Source organism: Pleurodeles waltl, chromosome 4_1 (genome assembly GCF_031143425.1).
Source record: "Pleurodeles waltl isolate 20211129_DDA chromosome 4_1, aPleWal1.hap1.20221129, whole genome shotgun sequence".
NCBI classification, from domain to species: Eukaryota; Metazoa; Chordata; class Amphibia; order Caudata; family Salamandridae; genus Pleurodeles; species Pleurodeles waltl.
In genome coordinates this window covers 98,228,364-98,241,058 of record NC_090442.1, presented here as the reverse complement: position 1 = coordinate 98,241,058, position 12,695 = coordinate 98,228,364, and the positions used below count along the sequence as shown (strand labels likewise).

General features: G+C 42.5%; 1 protein-coding gene across 1 annotated transcript; it reads right to left on the bottom strand.

Annotated features, from left to right (window-relative positions):
- Positions 1 to 905: 905 nt before the first annotated feature.
- LOC138287044 (olfactory receptor 8U1-like) lies at positions 906 to 1,853 on the bottom strand. Its single transcript, XM_069227405.1, has one exon. The coding sequence runs from the start codon at positions 1,851 to 1,853 to the stop codon at positions 906 to 908; it is 948 nt and encodes a 315-aa protein (XP_069083506.1).
- Positions 1,854 to 12,695: the final 10,842 nt, after the last annotated feature.

The following is a 12,695-nucleotide window of genomic DNA, read 5'->3' as shown; positions in this document are numbered from 1 at the left end:
CACAGTAGTAAGCCCAAGACGACTAGTAGAGGGTAGCAGATCCGGCATGCTTTGACTTTAGAGTAGGTAAACCCCCAAAAACCCATGAGCTTGAGAATATTCCCAAACTCCTTTCTGTCTCTCTCACTTCCCTTAAGATGGTCAGCGACTTACTTCAGCAAAGTGCAGAAGAGTAGGAACATGAAGGCCCAGATCTAAACCTCATCAGATTGTTTGCAAGAGAAGAGTGTTCTCAATGGGGAAACGTTCTACTTGTGGAAAAAAGAAAATATGGCCACAATGTGGGTCAGCTCTTTCACAACACATAATTATATACTGCATACAGGTTCACATGGTGGAAATAAAAAGTCTTACAAATGTCACACGCCAGTTATACTCCTGTCAATCTGCACCTGAAGAAGCTCCCCAGGATTACTACTGCCAACAGTTCCAACACATGGCAATTTAGGTCTACTTTAATGGGCAACACGCCATAGACCAGAAAAGACAATGTCACAAAGCATTTACATTTATACCAAAACCTGTCAGCATGTCATTGTTGTACTTTTTAAAACTGTTATTGCAATTGAGAGGGTTGGTTTCTAATGGATAGCAGGCAGGAGAGTCTTAGGGATTTGGTTAATTTAAGAAGATAAATCTAGCTGCAAGTTGATTTTGTCCATCAGACAAATGTACACATGTAGGAATGTTTGTAATGACACAAATACAGTTAAAAATACTTAAATAGAGACTTCTAGGGAAAATAAATAGTTGTCTATGAATGTCTGTATGAAGAACTATGCAGCAAATATTTGTAAAAATTACACAGATGCACATAATTATACCTCCTTCTGCATCCCCTCTCAAATACCTTCAAAGCAACTAAAACCTCTGGAATTCCTCTGGGAAAACAGTTCCTCTTTGTCTTAGTGGAATGTGTCTATAGGTGTTCTCCTGCACATAATCTTTCTAACTGCACCTTTTACTTCCTTGTTTCTCAAACTGTAGATTAATGGGTTTAACATGGGGATCACCATTGTGTAGAACACTGAAGCCATGCGGTCCTGCTCCATAGAGTACTTTGAGCTGGGTCTGAGGTACATGAAGACAAGCGTTCCAAATAATAGGACGACACATGCCAAATGAGATGAACAAGTAGAAAAGGCCCTCCACCTATCCTCTGAGGAGATGATATTAAGAATGGTGTTGACAATGTAGGCATAAGATACCAAAATGAATATAAGTGATCCAAGGATAAGACCTCCAGCCACAAAAACCATCATAATGACGTTAAGCGAAGTGTCCGAGCAGGATATCTTTAGAAGTGGCGGTTCATCGCAGTAGAAATGGATGATTTCATTTGACTTACAGAATGACAACCTGAAGGTACAAATAGTATGCAATAGGGCATGAAGAAATGCTACACAATATGCCCCCACTACAAGATAAATGCAAGTTGACTTGGTCATAATGGTGTTATAAAACAATGGTTTGCATATAGCTGCGTAGCGGTCATAGGCCATCACTGCTAAAAGAAAAACCTCCGTACTCCCCACCCCTATAAAGAAAAACATCTGTGTTGCACATGCTAAAAATATAATAGTTTTTTCCTTTGACAGAATATTGGCTAACATATTAGGAGTTATGATGGAGGAATAGCAGAGGTCTACGAAGGATAGATTCATGAGTAAGAAATACATAGGTGTGTGAAGAGATGGAGAAATCCTGATCAGAAGTATTATACTTAAATTCCCCATCATGGTGATGATATAAACATTGAGGAACAGCACAAACAGTGGAATCTGAAGTTTTGCATTTTCTGTGAGTCCAAGGAGGACGAATTCCATCCAAAAGGTCATGTTTGCTCCTGCCATCTCTCTTTAAGATGAGACCTGCGGGGTAAGCAATATATGTTAAAATAAGCCAGGCACTTTTTCTCCTTGTTGTACCAGCCTCAGGTAAATGCACCATTGTGGCACAAACTCATATTTACAAATCTTTGTAAATATGGGTTTACGTCAAAATATATGAGTGAATGCAGAGGAAACCCTACAGAACCTCAATGGTAGGCAAGGCAGAGCTTTACTAAATTCTCAAGCAATCCAGAGCAGCAGCCAAAACTGATGTGCTGCATTGCGTGAAAATGAGAGAGCAGGAGAATATTACATCTACAGGTCAAGCATCCCATCTCCCTAGCGCTGGAGCAGAATTTTAATGTAGCGCACCATGCACATACCATTGCGCTAGTGCGAGGGCGTGTGTGGGAGTCTAGCATAGATTTTGTACTGGAAGGCTTCCACATGCCCAAATGTTCAAATGTCTTAAACAGTTTTGCTGAAGAAGCAGCATCTGAGCACTATTGGCTGCTAACCAATGTCAGACCTTTCATGTATTTGTGTTTTATTGATGTTGGGTTTTGAGTCCCTGCTTTCAGTGAAATGGACAGTCCTTTAGACTGTAAGGTTCCATACTTGTTTGGTGTTGACTCACTGCGATTTTACTGGCATCTTAAAAGATGATCGTCTAGCATCACGCTTGAGCATTCCTGCCTTTATCACTGAGACCTCTAATACAACAAGCCTGCATTGACCTCTAGTGTAAACAAACTACTTCAGCCTCCAGCTTTATTTTTCAGCAGTTCATCAAAGAGATTTTGCATAAAATAAATATTACAGGCTTTTACGGCCCTGATTAGGAGAAGGATGGCACTCATTTATTGGCAATTTGTGTAGGGCAGTGCAGCAGTGACCTTGCGCATTGCCCTATGCCAAACTGAAAGGGCAGGAATGCACCGTGACCTATATATACGAGAGGCTTGCTATGCTGTTGCATCACTTTTAGTACACTGGCACTGTTTCAACACGCTAGAGCCAAAGCAGGCACCCTTGCTCCATGATTTTTGAATCCTGAGAGGCATATTCATCTATCTATGTGTGTTGCAGAATGCTAATAATAATAGATATGCACTTTAAAGTATCCCTATCCAACTAAACCACTATTTATCCCACAAATCATAACAACATATTCAGAAAACACATACCCAATTAATTTTATAATTTACATTTAATTAAACAAATAAAATATGTTTCAGCGTATTACAAAATTGTATAATTAATACAGTAATCAATGTTGATTTTTATATGTTCAATTTAAAAGATTACCCACATAGGCCCTCATAATGACATTGGCGGTAAGTGCCACCTACCGCCGCAGCGATGGCCGCCGAAAAAATGTCGCTGCGGCTAACACCCGTCCGCCAAATTATGACCACAGCCGGATTTCTGCCACATGAAGGGTGAAAATACAGCTGTGGCCATGCTGGCAGATAGTGTTAAGGTGGCGCTGCTACCACCAGCAGCGGCGCACGAGTAGACAGCTGCCAGCCCTATTATGAAAATTAATATGGGCTGGCGGTGTTCTGCTGGTAGGCGCTGCTGGTAGTAGCAGTGCCCCTTACCGTCCCCTGCCAGAAGATCCCTTGGATGCAGGTAAGTTGGGTTTCTGACAGGGGAGGTGTGTGGAGGGTGTTGTGTGTAGGTGTGTGCATGAATGTGTGAGTGTATGCGTGAATGTGAATGTGTGTGTAGTGTTGTTTGTTTGCATGTATGCATGTGTGAGAATGCGTGTATGAATGGAAATGTGAATGTGTGTCTGCGTGTCAGTGTGAATGTGGCACCAATGTGTACGTGAATGAATGGATGCATGCATGAATGAATGCGTGTATGCCTGTGGGAGTCAGTGTGTGTATGCGTGGTGCGTGTCTGTGAGTGTGCGTGTACAGGGGTGGGGGATTGGAAAGGGGGAGCGTGGATGGATGGGGGATGGGGGCATCTGGGGAGTGTTAGGAGGGATGAGGAAGCCTCCTACCAGTGACAGGGAAGGAATTCCCTGTCATAAGTAGGGCCTACCGCCATGGTTTTCGTAATGCCATGAAAACCATGGCAGTAGGCAGGGTCAAAATGCCTGCAGTGGTACAGTAGCAGCCGCCAGGCTGGAGATTCTTATCTCCGGCCCAGCGGCTGCTACTGCCATGGCGGTTGGTGTGCTATTGTGGCGGGTTGGCTTCAGCCAACCTGCCAATGTCATAATGTGGCGGTATGTACCGCCAGCCTGTTCGCGGTACTACCGCCACATTAACACTCACCGCCGGAGTCATAATGACCACCATAGTCCCTGATAACATCCCACAATCTGAAATTACATATAATTCTGTAATTTTTTTTAAACATAATTGCATCTATGTTTCACAATAACATAAACAATGAAATAAAAACATAACATAAAAATAATAGATTTATAACAATACTATATCAACAATATTATAAATATTGATATTGTTGTAAACAGTAAAAAAACACAATATGCTTACCTATGATATTCTTGTAATCGCAATATTTTAAACACAATGTGATGGGCAGATGATATTTTGAGTTGATATTTAGATAGAATACTAAATAGTGGAAAGAAATAAGTTATGCACCTTGGAACTGGGGAAATGTGTTAGTTATTCCAGATTCTGAGATGTGAATCTCAAAAGTGGGCATGAATTCCAACTATTGAACCCATGCATTAGTATTTATTGTCTCTGCAGTTTGCACCAAAGTTAATTCCAAGTGAGACATTTCAAATTGTAAGTAAATGGTTGTGCTGGAATACTGTTACTATAGTTTCTCCTAATTTGCAGATATGCTATTTAGCAACTACAAAACAACACTAAAAGAAAAATATTTAATTACTTTGAACAATAGAGTTCCTCTACTCAATTAAATATTTGTTCTCTTGCTTGAAAACCCTTCTTAACATCCCTATTGCATCCCTTGAGCATTGGTTGACACTGGTAGGGCCCTAAGAAGATACTCTAATGCATGAACTGGAGGATTCCTTTTTTTAAAAGGATGGAGGTGAAGCGGAATTGCTTCCAGTTCGGTCCATGAACCTCAAGCCCATCCGTGATGTCAGCATACCACGATGCACACTGACGTCACAGATTCCCAACTAGAGCAGTGAGAAACAGCAGGTGGGTGCTCTGTCCCAGGTGCGTAATTGAGGCTGAAAACAGAATCCTCAGGATTGAGGGAGACATCATTCGAAAGCAGAGAGTCTCCCCTTTCCAAGGATCTCTTACTCAACCACTTTTCTGTTATGGATCACAGTAACACTGTTGTGTAGCCATTTTACCTATAGCTCCATGCACGTTATTTTAACACACTAGGCCATGCAGTTGTGCACTCTAACCTAGATATATTTTATTCAGCTTTATTTTATTATTGTTACAATAGCCACTTTTACAGTCTTGTTTTATTTTCTGTTTAACTAACTGTTTTTGCCTAGACCAGCACTCTGTTCTCGAACAAGACATTCTTGCTCACTCTGTCCTTCTTCCAAGGCTACAGCAAGGTACATTGCTGGTGAACGTGGTATAAGTTTAGACATTCGTAGACAACACACATCCTTACCTAGGGACATTTACTCAGAATATCAGCTGTTTTATTATAAAAACACTTCCCTGTCCCTTACAATTTAGAGGGAGATTCCAGCCAGAGAACCACAACTGTATGCTGATTGCCGAATGCTTCGTCACAGCTGTTTTGCAGACTTCAGGCCTTTGCTCAGGTATGGGGGAACCTGAAGGGCAGAATTAAAGCGTAACACGCTGTGCTCTATCATAGCCTAGGTAGGAATTAGTCTATTGACTGTAGTGACAATATGGTATTGTTATTCTTATACTTCACTCTCCTTGTCACAATTTTAATACTATCATGCTGTGTTGTCCAGGTTATTGCAGCTTACTCAGCTATCTAAGATGCAGTTGCTTCATTAAAATAATTATTGAAACATATACTGCCTCCATTTGTCATTGTATATATGAGACTAATGTAATTGAGGGAAACGGTTGAGGTCTGAGTGACCATAGCTTCCCTGAGAAACCAACTATGTCATGCGCTCGGCTGCCAAGTCTTCCCTGCCCTTGGGTAGAGGTGAGCCACTGCTAGTTACCCAGAGAAAAACCCGGATTGGAGCGACAGGTGTCACCTGCAGTGGGTTAGACTTAGTCTCCCACACGGCAGGCACTTCTGGCCCTCAAAATCCAGTAGTCTCATTAGAATAATGAGAGCCTACATACCAACACCACGATCCAGAAGTGACAAAAATGTTAATTATTGTATCAGTTATTTGTATGAAACAAAATAGAGGCTGAAAAAAATATAGATATATTTTTGGGGGGGCACCCGGCTCAGAAATCAGCCGATCTTCCAGGAAGCAAAAATATATTTACAAAATGTATATTGTCACCTGGGAGTGCAATTGCACCACCAAGGAGGCAAGTAACGCGCTCCCAGGGTAAAAAATAATGGTTGCACATATATTTAAAGTTTGTGAATCAGCTTGCCCCACTGAGACAAATAAAATGTATGTTTTCCACTGAGGGAGTGATTGCACCAAGGAGGACAGACAGGGCCCCCCAGGAGGAAAGAAATTTAGTCATTATCTTCTGTTTCCCCTCAGGGAAATGGGTTGACCCCTCCCCTTGGGCATAATTATTGTTTAGAGATATGTTTTGCCCTAGGGGACACTATCACAACCTCAAGAAAGGTGTAGTTGCCCCCCTAGGGGGAATAAATGACCACTAGACTACCAGAGAGTTTGAAGGCCCACATAAGCTGCATGTTTTTAGTGTTGTCAATTAAAAACTGCCCCAATTTTGAAATGCGGGCTTTTTTGATTTTGCTATAATAAACAAGGGCCAGAATGAAAAAGATTTTGCATGATGTTTGTGTGATTTTTTTACACATGCCAAATACAAATACTTTGTTGGGATTTTACAAAGCATTGCAAAAGGATATTTGAATTGCTCTGTGATTTGTTACATTGTGCTGCCTTGTGTTAATTTTTCTCAGAGAGGTGTTCTATGGGTGGTGTATGTGCATTGGCATGAATCTATCCTTGGATTTTGCCGCAAGTCCATAACTACAAAGACTAGCAAACATAGAGTAGCAGCAAAATCTGGTGACTGTGTAGAAATATTTTTTGGGAGGAGAAAGCCTCAAAGGATAGTTTTATGCAGGAAGCGTTCACTTCCTGCACAAAAACTATCCCAACCTGAGTGCAAACACCCTTGCACTATTGCACAAAGGTACCTACATTGATGCAAGGCAATACACAGTGTGCCAGCACATGCAGAGAGCAGAAACATGCCATTTGTCTGAAAATATGCTCCAGTTCTGCTTTTCTAGGTGACACATTGCAGCAACATTGCTCACTGTGTTGGACCATCTGAAGTATATGTGGCATGCTAAAGTAATACTTTGTTTTGTTTAGGTTTCTTTTTAGTGTCGGTGGAAAAGCTGCAGCACCATTGAAATGCTAGTTTTTTTTGTTGGCTTTTACACTTTGTCACACACATCTCACAGGCAAACACATCCATCCACCGGTTTATAATTATACTTCTCTCTTCTATTTAGGTCAAAGTATTTTTGAAGGAAGGTTGTTGACAGGTTTTAGATGGCCAGCAGAGATGGGGCCTCAGTGGATGGCAGCTTCCTATGTTGTCACCCGAGTAATGAAGGGCAGTTCTGAGGAAGGATCAGATACTGAGACATCTATTTAAAGGAAAATGTAGCAGAATCTGAAAGTGATTTTTCAGTCAGAAGAATTCCATCTGATAACTTATCTCCCAGAGAGTCTGAGGAACACAGTCATGGTAGTCGTACTATTTCTTCACAAGAATAGTCTATGCAGTGGAGCAAATATATCATGAGGTGGCCAACCCAGAGAGAAGGCATGTGCGGAGGCAAGGAAAAACGGAGTCGTCTCTTGGTAGTCCCCCAATTTGGTACAGCCCTAAATTCCCCCATTCAATGCAGATGCTAGATGTAAAGTTAATACAACTAATTTTTTGGCAATTGACTATGCCCATCTATTTTTTAATGTTGACTTCCTTGAGGAAATGTGCAAACACAGATTTGCATGCAGAACAGTTTCTGAGGGAACATGGAGGCACTCCTGGGCATCAGTCTCTGTGGGGGTGGGTAGAATGTTTCCTTCCACATGTCAGATTCACAGGATTTTGGTCACCCTGCATCATTCTTTGATGTGGAGTTAGTACTCAATTCCTCCATAGCAGAATGATGTAAGGCAGTGGTTCCCAGCCTGTGGTCCGGGGACCCCTGGGGGTCCGCAAAGCCGTCTCATGGGGGTCGCGAGAGCCTAGAAAATTAAAAAATATTAACAAATATTAACAAATTAGGTCCCCAGCTTCTAGTAATGACTCAGGAGGGGGTCCCCGGATTCCCATGATGATTCAGTGGGGGTCCCTGGGTTCCATTAATGTTAAAGTGGGGGTCCACAGAAATCAAAAGGTTGGGAACCGCTGATGTAAGGGATCAAGGAAACGCAAGCTGGGGAGCATGAGCAACATTTGGGATTCATTAGAGTAATTTCCTAACAGAGAGGCCTCAGGCAGTCACAATCAATCTTGAGAAGTTGTGGTGAGAGGGCTGCCTCTCGGGTAGATTTGAAGCCAATTTTCTACTTGGTTATAAGAAGCTCCAAACATCCCAGAGCATTGTATTACATCCCAATGAACTGCTTGCATTGAAATTCTATGATAGGTGGGATGTGTATGTACTCATGACAATCCATGATGACAGTACTTTCTAGCCACAGTTTTGGGTCAGTTGGCTGAGATTCACGGTCCCACATATACTTGATTAAAACAACTGCATAGCTAGAGTGGATATGAATGGCTAGGTTCTTCAGCGATGCAACCTGAGTCGTAAAACTTGCACTTGGTATGAGAGGCTGTTAACTCACTTGACCCAGATGGCAACATGCAATGGGTTTGGTATCTATTGTCAGACCACCACAAGAAGATTGAGGTCTATCTTTGACAGTTGAACATCATTGAAAGTCTTACTGCTACAGAAAGAGCAGCCTCCACTTCATTTGCTTTGGAGGACATGGACATGGCAATTCCTCAGGCCTGGCACTTTGTGACAACCACATTCCTACAACAGCTAGAAAGATTCAACCATGCCGTCTGTGTGGAATCTGCTTTAAGGAAGAAAAGAGCAGGAGACTTGCTGTTACTTTCCTAAGTCCCCATCTCAGCCAGCTCTATATTTTCAAACTTTCTTAATGTTGTACCATACACGTGTAAATTATTGTAAATTATTGTAAAATTGACTGAGGTGGAGCTGACATGGCTCTGTATAGATATAGACCTTTCAAGGGCCTCTGCTTCAATAGGCAAGCAGCTTAACAAATTGTTTCCTCTACTTCCTCTACTTGGCTCTGTAAGCCAATTCCTAAAGTCATAAGTAGTTTATGCAGTGCTCTCTGGGGAACTTAGGCAGTCATATCTCCTATGTTTGCTTAACGTCAAAGGTTGATATACTCACTTAGTTCAAGGAATGTGGGTTTTGGAAGCTTTTCTTGGATACCCCTAACATTCAGTCACAAACTGGAAGGAGTTGGATTTAGCACAGTGGGTGTGCTAAAGGTACATGAAAGACTTTGAAGGAAACAGCTACATTAGCTTAGGTTAGTTGTGTTTTCACATGGATATTGCATAGGTAGAAGGCAGGTAGTCAAGGTAGTGAAGATACACTTGCTGTCACTTCTTCTTCACCAAAGGACTCAAGCCCATCAGTGCCACACTCACCCTGATACTCAATCACTCCCTCATTCACTAAGCAGATAACTCCAAACCATAAACAATGCAACAGCCACAGTCCCCCTCATTCTCCCACAATGCACACAACTTACACCTCAAAGAGTGTCACTTGAGCCCCATCCACAGCTCTCCTCAAACTCCTGATAGACACAACCAATGCCTTATGCAACACTGACCCAGTAAACTTCAAAACCACCTCAGATTCAGAAACCTTCAAGGCGTATTTGCCCAGCCAAACTCATATTCACATACATTCCATATATACGCAGTACCATAACAGGTAGTAGTGACTTCTCCTACTTTGTTCCAAAAGGCTGGAATGACCTGCCTGTGCTCATCTATGCTGCTTCTAAAATTGCCTTCTGCACAAAGCTGAAGACTTGGGGGCATAGTTACAAAAGTGTTTGCACCACACAAAGTCCCCTTGTTATCTTCTTTTCAAAATGTACAGCTTTCATAGGCTTCCCTAGCTGCTGGCTGAGCTAGGGACCAAAATCCACAGCTATCCACATTGCAAACAAAGAAAAGTTTTCAGTGCAAAAATGTGATGTGCCTATGTTGTGTTTTGGGTCTTTTCCTGTTGTGGGCACTTGGTCTACCCACACAAGTAAGGTATTGTTATTACCAGGAGACATGACTGAATGCTAGGGGGTGGGAAAATTGTGGCTCCCCCAGAAATTCCAGACAATTGTCTCACTTTTATGCCATATTATGTGAAAAGTCTGCTTTCAATTAAGGTTTAGGGTTTTCATGTGCATCTGGTTAAAATTATCTGGTGTGAGACACACAAACCATACACACCTGGACTTTTCTGGTTGTCTAGTTTTAAAAACAAATGTGCAGGTTAAGTTACTTTACCTGCTGGTTAAGCTAGGACCCAAAATCCACAGCTCTCCACTTTCCAAAAAAAGGTCAGTTTTCAGTGCAAAAATATGATGTGCATACATTTTATGCTGGGAATGCTGGGTCATAAAGAATGTGTGGCTCCCCATCAATTTCAGAGGTTTTTTTCACAGAAATGTTACAGTTTGAGAATTGCAAGGGCTTCTGAATAAAATCATCTGTTGAGAGCTGTAGGCAAGTGCCCATTTTGTATGGCCAGGACCAATGAGTTGCCTTTATTAGCAGGTGGCTCCTAGAGAGCAGTGTAGGAGTACCAATGAGATGGGAGACATGGGTATGGTTTGCTTCCTGCCCTAAATAAACTGAAACTATGTGTTTGGGACTCACTTCAAGGTTTAAACCAACCACTTTCCTTTTAGCTGTCTGATGCAGGTGAGAGGGGAGAACCATACGTTTTTGAGGCGGTCCATTCCCCAATGGGTATGAACAGTGGAACACATACCTGGGAGTGACCATGCCAATTCATTTGAGGGGGCATGTAGGAAAGTGCTCTTTTTGTATGGTCACCCCCACACTTTTGCTCCAAAGCTGATGGTCATGGCACTGAAAGTGCGCTGGAGCCTGCTAACCAGGCCCCACTGCCATTGCTCTCTCCCTAAAATATGGTGGATGGAATCCCCAATTGGCAAGGACTTTAAGTTCCTGGTAAGTGGTACCTTGTAAGTGGTACCTGTAAGTAGTACCAATGGTACCCAGTGCATGGGAGTCAGAGGGGTCACCAGGGCACAAAGCTCTGTTTTTTCCACCCTGAGTGACCCAAGAAAAAAGATGTCAGAACCCCTGCCATTGAAGACTTCATGAGCAGTGCAAAGTGCTCAAATTCAACTTTGCCCTCACCATGAGTAGCACAGGAATTGCACTATTTTTAATATATGTCAGTCCCCCCAAAAGTAGACCTTCTAGGCCCAGGAGGCAGGGTACATCATATTAAACGTATGTTCATATAAGTTAAAGCTTATATGTCCCTTTAGAAGCCTCCTTCCAGTACTATAAATGATTGGGGAGCCATATAGGTTGAAATGGACTGGCACCTTGGCAACTCAGGGTTGCCAGCTTGTTAGAAGTTGGGTCTTTGCTTGGCAGTCAGGTTACCCCCTGTCCAAGCAAGGACCCTCAATCTATTAAGGGTAAAGGAGAATCACCTTCAGTTAACCACCGCTAACCCCCATGGTGGCTTGGCACAAGCAGGCAGGCTTAACTTCAGAGTCTAGGTGTAAAGTATTTGTACTAACACACACAGTAACTTAGTTAAAACACTACAAAATGACACAACATATGTTTAGGAAAATAGATTATATTTATCTCAACAAAACAAGACCAGAATGACAAAAATCCAACATACACAAGTCAAGTTATGAATTTTAAAGCAAAAAGAGTGTTAAACCTTTTTGTAAACAGTGAGAACTTTGTTATAGTTCAAAAGTACTTGGGTTGCGAAAAGGCCAGCGATTTTTTGATTTTTTACTCGCAAGCGAGACACTGCGTCGTTCCTCCTCTGGTCGGGTCAACGTGAGTCATTTTTCCTCTCCACAGGAGAGCGATAAGTTGATCCAGACAGACACTGATTGGTGAGCGTCATTTTTCCTCTCCGCAGGAGGGCGATGAGTCGATCTGGACAGACACCGGTCCGGGCAGACTTTGCATTGTTTTTCAACACCCAGCAATGTTGCATTGAAAATGCGGTTGCACGGTATCCCAAAACCGCGCTTCGTGGGGGTGGGACATTTTTAGACTCAGTTAGCGGGTGTTGCGTGTCGTTTCTCCAGCCACGTTTGTCGATCTTCCAGCCACGATGCAAGTGGAGCATTGATTTCAGATGCAAAGCCAGCAGCGCGTCATTTTTCAGCCACGTCATGGGATGTGCGTCGACAATTTCCCCACACGGCGGTCTGTGCGTGAGTTTTCAATCTTAGTCTGCCAGCTTCACCTCTCAAGGGGTCAGGAACTAGAGAGGGCACCACTTGGCAGGGCAGGAGTATCAGCAGAGAGTCCAGGTGCTGGCAGGAGAAGTATTTGATGTCACTGAGACTTCAACAACAGGAGGCAAGCTCAGGACAAGCCCTTGAAGATTTCTTCACAAGCAGGAATGCACAACATAGTCCAGCCTTTGTCCCCTTTCACAGGCAGGGGCAGCAAC

Excerpts from the sequence above, each read along its gene's own strand:
- LOC138287044 (XM_069227405.1), bottom strand. The coding sequence starts at position 1,853 with ATGGCAGGAGCAAACATGACCTTTTGGATGGAATTCGTCCTCCTTGGA.